We start from the raw sequence: 10,326 nt of genomic DNA, 5'->3' as shown, positions 1-10,326 counted from the left end.
ACCCTTTTCAACCTCTTTGAGGTTTTTAACTTCTCACCAGTCACTGACACATCTCTTATACTACCATAATTTCACTGTTGGAGGTGGGTTGGGTTGTGTTTGACAGGGGCCAGCAGGGAGAACAGACTCAAAAAAAAAAAAAAAAGGATTTTATCCCTGAGGTGTCAGTAAAAAAAAAAAAAAATGTTCCCATTGCAAAGGAAGATGAAAAGACAGCCATAAATAACTGAATACACTATGGCAAACATCCAAGCACCGAGATGATTTCACAATGGAAGAATCCCCCTCCCCCCCATCTCCCAGTTCTTAAGTCGTATTTGCGTTGGGTTTTAATTAAGTTAATCTCATGGCTTCTGAAGTCACAAGACAATCGGTCAGGATGCACCTCCCCCTCCCTTCTGAAATCATCTTTCCAGATTTGTCATTTTGTTCACAATTCTCCCACAGTTCTCAGGAAGGGGAAAACAAATAATCCTAAATGAACACCAAAACCTGGATGACTTCACTCCCCAGCCAAGAGAGGAGTACTTGTACCGCAGCATGCCAAATTCCATGTCCCACATGGGAGGACTATAATTGTCACCTTCCTGCCTGCTACGATGAAGTGAAGTTGGCAGCCACCTTTGTTGTAACCAGAAAGTGTCCATGAAGATGGGTGATAGCAACATATCAGGGAGAAGTAGACGGGGAAAGCTTTATTGCTGTCCATCCACACTGCTCCAAGTAGCATGCCTGAAAGGAAAAGAGGAGGCACCCACATAATATTCCTTCCCTCCCTCTCCTCTATCATGTGTGGAGGAACCTCAGGGTGCAGGACGAGACAGTTGGACTTCCAATCACTTAGTAGTAACGGTTGAGGCTCCTGGTCCCTGGGATGTCCGGCTGGCCGTTCATCCAGATCTCCCGGATGATGCGCTCCCGCTCCTCGAGCCTCTGAGCTCGCTCCAGCTCCTCCGCTGAAGTGAAGACGTTCATGTTCAAAGTCCTCTCGAACCTGCGGTGCCTGCGGGCTGACAGGTCTGAAGTGGTGTCCGAATCGTCATCGCTGTCACTGCTGTCGCTGTTGCTCTCCCGCTCCCGAGGAGGTTTTTTCACGGAGGAGCGTTTGCAGTCAGTTCGGCAGGACACCCTTAGCACCAGGGCCAGCAGGGTCAAGACGAGTCCAATGCACACTCCGGAGACAAAATACAGAGCAGCCCGCTCGGGGTTTTCTGAAAGGGGAAAGAAAATGATTCTTGAGAACAACCCTTAAAAGCACAAAATACACACAGCTCCTCTGTGCACGTACCAGCCATGGTCTCTGGAGGGGCAGAGTTTCTAATGGTCACTTTTACTTCTAAGCCCTTTTGCCTCCTGTCCCCAGGGAAATCAGGAAGGGGAACTTAAAGGGTGGATTTACTGCTAAGGCATTTGCCCACATGCAGAATGTGGGTTCGTTGCAGTTCATCTGGAAGGGGAAGGAGGATCCCACAGAATTAAATGCTAATTCCAGTGGCTGCACAAGCAGGGCTGACACTAGGGTGCTGCACACCCAGCAGCAGTGAAGTGCACCCTCTCTGTCGCATGCATTATCATCGTACGAGGAATAAAGATGATTTACAAAGCTCTCTCTGCTGTAGCCCAGCCAAAATGAGAAGCCTTGCAGCATGGAAAAATGCATGTTATTTATTCATAGGTTGCATTTGCTTATCTAAGGCAAGTGTGCTGGCTTTCCGCCCAGACCACCAGAATGTATACCTGTGCTAGACAAGCATAGCTGCAGTCAGTGCACTCACAGGATGAATCCTACACAGCCACATTGCAGAGGTGATATAACAAGACTCCAAAGGATCCACAATGCTTTTTAAACTAGGTCATCTTGTTTATTTACTACCTTCTTTTATTTTTGGTTCATGGGACTACTTAGAAGCAAAATTATGATAAATGTTGTTACTGACATTCCCCTGGACTGAATCACCTTGGCACATTCCAGGTTTATAGGTACACTGAATGGGTGAAGGTAAACTAAGCAAAAGTGTCAAGGCTAGCTCTACTCTGCTGTGTCTGCTGGGAATCCTGAGTGCAAGGATGAAGTCAGTTCCTCAGATGAGTCTTACTCCCTTGAACTCTGTGATGGAGCAGTAACAGTTCCCACCAGCTGAGAGCCTGCCCTGAAAGATCTCTGTAACTAAAAGGCTATGCCCTACCTTCACTTCCCCCCATTGTGCTTTTAGAAACTGCCCTCTCCAGCTGATTTCCTTAAAGCAAAGTTTGCAGAAGATGAACTGGAAACCATTTAGAGATATTCAAAACTCAACAGGACAAGACCCTGCTCTAATTTCAAAGCTGGCTCTAAATGCGAAGTTAGACATGTTCTGAGTAGGGGGTTGGACCAGGTGACCCCTGGAGGCCTCCTAAATTATTTTCTGATTCTGTGGTCAGAGCCCAAACATTGACCTGTGCACTGTTCAAGGCAGCACATAGTTTGATGCCTGGAGATGCTTATGGAACAGTTACAGAGATGAAACACCTTTGTGCTCTTCAGTTCTCTCTCAAATGAATCTCAAAGCTAACTGACAAGCCAAGGTGGAGGAAGATGTCATGATAGTCTGAAAATTGGCTAATAAAACATGAGACTGTTGCTAGAATGGCTGGTGTGGATGGCCTGTGGAAAAAACAGTCTGAAGAGAGACTACAAAAAAAGAGGAGAAAACTGCAGCAGATGCATTCAACAAGTTCCCCCCCCAAAAAAAGAAAGAGGAGAGAAACGCAGCAGTAGCTGGAAAGTCTGGATGGATAGTCTCATAGTTTATGAAAGTCTCATAGGCCAGGCTGGATGAGGCTTTGAGCAACCTGGTCTAGTGGAAGGTGTCCCTGCTGATGGCAGGGGGGATGGAACTAGATGATCTTTAAGGGCCTAGATGATCTTTAAGGTCCCTTCCAACCCAAACCGTTCTATGATTCTATGATTCTATAAGATATTTTGACAAATGTGAGACAACAAAAATCCAAAGGTAAAAGAGAAGATAGCAGAGCTGGCATGAAGGATGTGCAAATGGTTCTTGTAGCAGACTGAATGAGTCAGCCTCTGGCTCTAATGAAGCTAATGGCAACTCTAAACCCAAGGGGCAGAGCTCAAAACTGCAGCCCAGCTTGTGCAATACCAAAGCTGCTGCCCATCTGGTACTCTGTGAACAGTAAAGAAGTGGCCTAAATTTCAGAGATTTGAAAACCCCAGGAAAAGTAGAATTACTACCCAATAGCGCTTTTACCTCCATGTGCAGTGTGACTGTAATCCTCCCCTTGCAATTAGGCCAAAGGACGGCTCTGAGGACATCCAGGGGAGAAGAACAAATGAGCAGGACTGATCTCTTTGTCCTGGAAGACGCTTGGTCCAGTCTGCCTCTGCTTTGCCTGGCTGACAGGATGCCAGGCACACTTCCCTGAGCACCACGTTCCTGCACACAGATGGGCTTGATTTGGTTGCATTAGTTCCACCGCTCAGTCTTTTAAAGCAACTCATTAAAAAAACATAGATTGGAGTCTGAGATGCAGACACATGCGGTTTCTTTTCCCCTGTTTTTGCCCTTGTCCTGCTTTTCCTTTCTCCCCCACACTCCTTTTTCCATGCTACTGTATCCAGTTCTTGAGCAAGCTGCACCTTGATTGCTACTTAAGCAACCATTTTTCATCCCGGGCTTGTGCTTGTATGTATAGCCCTTCATGCAGTGCGATGGCTGTAATTGAATCTTTGGGCTCCAGTGGCATTTATGAGCTCCTACAGCTACTCTGTCAACATCTGAGACACTGTCTGGACTTCCTCACTGAGCTGTAACCCTACGTTCAACTGCAGTCTTGGCATTTATCATATGTACAATCCACTTGCACAGCAACATCTCTTCTTTTCACAGCAGAAAGAGCAACTTAAGCTAAAAACCACAGGCTCTGCTTTTTCTCAGTTGAAGTAGAAAAGTCAGCAATAGCCTAGATTTGGGGGTTTGACAGTTGATTAGTGATTTTGAGAACCTCCTCCATTGCATGTTCTACTCGCAATGACCAAAAAGGGTCATCCCCTTCAGCAAACAGATGCTCAGCATCTTCCAAAAACTCAAAGGTGGTTCAGATTCATCATGCCAACACTGAAGCTCCTCAAAACACCCATTATATTTGAAAAAAACCTCTTTAAAAGTGTATGGACATCAGTAGCAGGAGTTAACATAATTTGAATATGCATTCATGTTGTGTGTAGACCCGTTAACACGTGGATTTAGACCAGTGTAGCTTTTTCTTCCACTGCTGTGAATGATAGGTCAGAGCTCCTGAACTTCTAGTAAGACTGAGTTGTTGTCAGTCTCTTTAACTGGGGCTACCTTTCCCTTCTTGGTATTTCTCTTTCTGGACTGGAAGCATTGATGAAAATGTCACTGATTCAAGTCTGAATTTAATCCATGCAGACAAAAGATATATGCTCTTTATAACCCTCTATACAAAAGCTACCATTTTATAGCCGCTTAAACTGGCCAAAAATTAGAAACACATTTTATTTTGCTTTTCCAACCAAACCAGCAGCAATTACAGAGCCTGTTTCCTGAGGGCTAACAATCTGCTGAGAGCATCAGCCCAGACTGACATTAATTCCCCAGGAAATGCCCCAGGCCAAGGTTGTTATTGCTATTATAATAAATTGTTTCAATAAATAAAAACCAATCTAGGCATTAACGCTGCTGGCTTCCTGTGATGGCTTCATGCATTCAGAAACCTCAGTGGGGAGGAAAATTTCAGAGGGCCCCAGTAAAAGGTTCAGCATTAAGAATGGCCAGAAAAACAGTAGGAGCAATATCTTCTAGGGAATTTACAGTTAGCCCCACAGGCTGCTGAAATCCCCTGGTAGAACAGAGGAAGCTCTCCAGGAGACCCTTATTAATAAGGTTCAGGCCAAGCAGTCTAAAAGTTGGAATGATCTCCCCCGGATTGTTTTTTGGAAGCCCCTTGTTAATAACTTGGCAGCAAAGCTTTGTTTGTGGAAGAAAAATAAAACAGAGATTTGTGGAGGTTTCCCTCCAACTCCTTCAGCCTGAATGGAACGACAAAACTGGAATAAGTCCCCTGTCCAAAGGGAGGCATTGGAAGTGCTCTGATACAATTTGAATGTTTAATATTTATATAACAATGAGGGATGGTTCTGGTCTTGCTGGTAGATTTTGACTGCAAAGACAGTTCCAGCTGTCACTGAGACTGGTGAAGTCTTTTCAAACTCTCAGACAAGTTTTGGAACAGGTCCATGACAAATAACAGGTCCATGACAAATAACAGGTCTGAGGTTTTCAAGCAGAGATTGCATATAATTAAAAACCTAATTCTATAAAGAAAATCAGCTTTCAAATTAGAATCTTTTGCAGGACTAAACTCTAAATTTTTTTTTTTTTTTTATTAGCAGATAAATTCACTCCTCATTGACATTGCTCACTCTTTCTCCCTATTTCTGAAGAAACATTGTTTTCAAGGTTCTAGAAGCTGGGATAAGACTAGCACCTAACTGGCTTTGATACTCCTAACTGTGATGATAGCTGCAAGCAGATTTAATGATGGAAACCAACACTCCTGCAAAGAGGCTTTGCTGCCTGCTGTGCCGTGATTTTTCACTCCTCAGTCGTCAATAGGAAAGTTCCCAACTTTTCTATGAGAACATCAGTCAAAAAGATGGTGCAAATGAGCACAGAGGCTTTTGTTAATATTGGCACTTTTCCCCTCTGTGCACTGCAAGACTCTGCACGTGCAACTGACCGAGCCTACAGACACTTCATCTGCAGCTGCCCACCAAAACCTGCCATTTTGTGCAGAAAACGTGAACACCACTGAGCACAGTGGGGATACTACTGCTTTGTGGATGGTCTTCCCAGGCTAAGAGACACTCTATTGCAGGAGGCAGGAAAAGTAGAAGAGTGGATCATCCTTTCAAGCACAAAATTTACCCATTAAATACCAAATGCCTGTAGCTTCTTTTTCCTGGAGTAGCTCTGAGTGTATACACCACCCTCTGCACCAATGGAAAAAACATCTTTATGTGTTGCCCCCACCTATTTACAATTTTTTCTTGCAAAATCCTGTTCGGAGCCAACTCATCAGCCCAGGGAAGCCCTGGATACAGCACTTTCAGTCTGCAGTTTACCTGAGGGACGTTGTTAGTGTTATTAAACAGAGCAGTTCTTGCACTAATGTTTCCCTTTGGCACCGAGGCTGTGGTCAGGAGTGGGGGGAAGATGTGTGAACCAGAACCAGCCTTCCTTGGCCACCCCACACCCTGCCTCCCCTGAGCCACTATAATGGCTCCTCTATGGATGTCAACAGCTGCTGTGGCTTAAGCCGCCTTCAGGGCCCCAAACTCAGGCAAGCACAAAAATTTCCAACTGTCCTGCTGCTCAAAATCTGCAGTATGAAGGGGGATGGCTTTGCAGTGCTCTAGTTTCGTGCAGATGATATTTGTGCCCTGTGATACAGCTTGTCTTTGAATTTATAATCTAAAACCTCTCCATATTCACATACAACAAAATGAATCATGCCAAATCCACCCTCTCCACTAAAAGCAGAGGGCTAAATTACATGGAGCAGATAGATAAAGATGGTTTAGGGCATCTGCTTTTTCAATCCATGGGGCAGTCATCAATTATTTTTGTAATAAATAACAAACTGAACATAGATATCAAGACTAAAACACATCCAGCAGCTGTGGTTATGTGCACTGGAAAACATGAGCAATAAGCTCCTGAACTTGTCACTAGAAACCAGTCGTAAGGTCTGAGTTTTACCTACTTGACATCTAGTGAATGTGAACACATCACAAGGAGCCCACATCATGTTAGGGTAAGCAAATCCCACAGCAACAAGACAGTTAAAGCTGTCCTGATTTGTTATTTGTGTTACAGTAAAATTTAGAGGCTCCTGCCAAGACTGACACCTTTTGAAGGGGATGAATCAAGACCTTGTGCTCTACAAAATGAATGCAGGGTCAAAGAGTTCTGCTGAGATAAATGGAAGCAAAGCCTATGGGGCACCAGCAGCAGCCCTGAATCACAGTATCAACTGTCCCCAACCATAAGTCCTACAACCTTCTGCTGCCCATTACTGTTCAGATAGGTAAAATAATATTAATATTATAAAAATATTAATATTTATTTTATAGTAAGGTTGGGAATGCAGATATTTTCATGTCAAAAAATGGCAGGTGTAGGTAAAAGGGTGGTAGAAGTGCCATAGACAGAAGACTCCTTAAAAGTTTGCTTCTTCTAAACTTTCCTTAGAGAAGCCCATGAAAGAAAAAATACATCCTACTCAGATATCTTTGGTGAAGAACACTACTAATTCCACTTAAGCTGCCTGCTTCTTAAAAGTGTCATAAAAAGATGGATCCTGATGCCACCATTGGACATGTGGAAGGGCAGAACTTCGTATTCACCATTCATGGTCCTTTTAGAAGGACCTTCCACTAAATCTGCAGAAACACTCTCACTAATCTACTCAGTGATTCCAAAATGCAAAGCCCAAGTTGGTTGTTTCAAATCCAAATACTTATCTGTAGCAGCATAGTGGTGTCTCAGCAAGAGCAAGAGCATGGCACCAAGAATATATTAGTATTTAATGAATTAGCAAGACTGAATAGCACACAAACATGAAAAACTAGCTCATAAATACTGAAGTTTTAGTTATATAGACCTCAATGCTCTAGAGTACCATAACTGCATTACAGTGGTGCTTGCAGACTGGCTGCAGTACACAGAATTATTAACAGCATGTAGTAAAAGAGCAACAGATTAATATTACTAACGAGGTAATATTGCTTGGCAATCAACATTGCAAGGTAATAAGCGTACAAACTTTTCATTAAATAAATGAAGAGCACCCTGCAATTCCATAAGAAAAAGTGACCACAAACAGTATGTCTTGCCTTGGGGGGATATTTAACAGAAACCAAGGCTCTTCTTCTGGAGTAGACAGCAGAGATTGGCCTAAAATATGCTGAATTAGTATCTCTGATGCTATTCAGCCAGTTCTCCTTTTATTAGGTCCTCCAGCTCTGTAGGGAACCCCTAGAGCTGCCAAGGTACCTCATGCAGATGCGTCATGGAAAATGTTTGCACTGCATCACCTGTCTCTATTGTACTTTTTGCTATCAGTGGTATGACCCCAAGCACTCAGTAGGATACACAATCTTTATTTTAACTTTCAAAGTGAATCTTATTAGAAGACTGCTCCTCTGCTACTTGAAAGATACACGTGGGTGAAAGACAAACTGTGATCCAAGGAAATCTTACGCTAAACTAGATTTAAATATACAATTAAGCAGACTCTCAAGTTACTTCATCTTCACACTTCTACTGAAGATAAGCCAAATTCTCTTGAGTAGGGTAATGATCTGAGTGCTGCTTATTTTCCAAATTACAGGACAACAAACTAGCCTCCCTAATGAGCCAGGCTTTGATCTCCAGGAAAATGGAGCATTAGGAATAAAACCACATGTAAGATTATATTGTATTTAACTCCAGATAAGAGTAAATCCAGGGGAAAGCAGAGCACAATAAACCCTGTTATACACTGTCTGCTGAGAGACGAATTAAAAATATAAACAGTTCAAAGAGCCAGATTTAGCCCTAGGTGGCTGTGAAATGTAGGCTCAGTTGAGGGTCTGAAAGAGCTTGTGAGACCCCAGGGAGATGGCAGCTGTAAGACCTACCTGTGACAAAGGCATATGCTGCTAGGATGTTGCTGAGCAGAGCCATCTCTGTGCTAACGCCCACGGGCTCCATGCTGCTGTTGAGTGCCGGCGGTTGTGTCTCATCCACGGGAAGCAGGAAGGGGGTGTTGTCTAGCGGGTAGAAGGTGGCCGATCTCCCTTTCTTCTTCTCTGCTTCGAAACAGAAAGGGAATGAGGAACGAGACACATGCCCCAGCTCTACCCTGCCCTATCCCCACCAGATCAGCATCTGTGTTCAGAAATCAGGAGCCACTCAACAGAAAGCCACTCAAATTTGCCCCTTTTTGGGGGGCAACTAAACCTTCTCAGGCAGTTTCAGCTGAGCACGTACCTTGTCTGCATCCAGGCAGCATCTTCTCTCCCCAGTCTCCTGCTCTTTCATGTCACCACTTAAACACACCCACCTACGCTACAGCAAATATATAAGCAAGTTTCTTTTCTCTTATGTAAATCAAAGGAGCTTTTATCAACAGTGGGTTCAGCTAAGCTTGTAACAAGGACTGGAAAACACAGGCAGAGCCAGCAACCCTCTGCCGTTGTCTCGCTGTAGTGATCCATCCACACCTGGCAAACAGACATGCTTTCTCTCCAGCCTTCTTGGGGAAGGGCAGACCTGAGTTTACGACTTCCTTCAGAAGCCTGCTCGTATTGTGTTTCACCCAGACACCATTTCCCCTTTGAGAGTTGAGTGAACATGGGTTAATGATTCGATTTTATTTGTTGAAGACTGGAGTTAAGGAGGCAGCTAATTCCAGGAGGCTCAAAGAGACCCTTTCAAACCTTATCAGCTCACTGCTGAGTGCTCCCTGCACCTTGATCTGCCGGCAGACACCCCCACTACTCACAAAACACTAATTTTTTTAAACACACAAAAAAGTCGATGCACAGGATCCAGCTCCACCATCCATGGGATTGTTTAGCTGTAGCTATTACAGTTTTTCAGGCTCCTTTCCCTGGGTGTCCAAAAGCAAGCAGCACACCATAAAACCACTGCCTTGCATCTGGCTTCCACTTATCTGCAGGTATTAAATTCAGGCAGCTATCAGGTCTATCTCCGATAATGCCATCAGTGTCATACAAGCAAAGGCACTCTGACAGCAGCCATGACAAGAGATGGTCTGTAGTCAGTGGCTGCCCAATCTGTCTCCTTTCCCTGCAAACCCAGCAGAGTGAGATGTCACGTTCAGCTTCCCACTGTGCCAGGAAGTGGCTCAGCCCAGGGAAGCAGTAACAGAAATTGAGGGGTGTCAAAGAGAACAGGTAATACTGGATGGAGAGGGACTGAGTGCATGAATGTGCGTGCAGCAACGCCAACTCCTAATCTACCTCAGAGGAGAAGCAGTGAGGATGGATGTCCAGGTGTTGCTGTAAGGAATCAGCCCCAAGGAATGAAGGCACAGTTGGACCTCTGCCAATGAATAGATGCACAGCCTTGGGAAAGCCACATGTTACAAGCTACCAAGGTGTTAATGACTCACCCTGAAGCAGTTTTCAAACTTAGTGCCTGAGTGGCAGATCTGAAAGGGAAAAATATCCCAAGAACCTCTTGCTTTAGGAGAATTGGAGATCATTGAAGATCAGTGGTACAAATGGAGGCA

The 10,326-nt window shown here is 44.2% G+C and overlaps 1 protein-coding gene across 1 annotated transcript in view; it reads right to left on the bottom strand.

The window, feature by feature from the left end:
- Positions 1–840: 840 nt before the first annotated feature.
- Positions 841–10,326, bottom strand: part of LOC104527036 (protein eva-1 homolog C) — a 157,876-nt gene continuing 148,390 nt past the window's right edge. The window contains exons 6-7 of the mRNA XM_010170653.1: positions 8,708–8,881; positions 841–1,211 (exon numbers count right to left, since the gene is read on the bottom strand). Coding sequence (XP_010168955.1) covers positions 841–1,211; positions 8,708–8,881 — 545 coding nt within the window. The remainder of the gene's footprint in view (positions 1,212–8,707; positions 8,882–10,326) is intronic.

Source organism: Antrostomus carolinensis, unplaced genomic scaffold (genome assembly GCF_000700745.2).
Source record: "Antrostomus carolinensis isolate BGI_N321 unplaced genomic scaffold, ASM70074v2 scaffold446, whole genome shotgun sequence".
Lineage (NCBI taxonomy): Eukaryota > Metazoa > Chordata > Aves > Caprimulgiformes > Caprimulgidae > Antrostomus > Antrostomus carolinensis.
The sequence above is the reverse complement of the archived record's forward strand: the minus strand, read 5'-3'. Positions and strand labels throughout refer to the sequence as shown.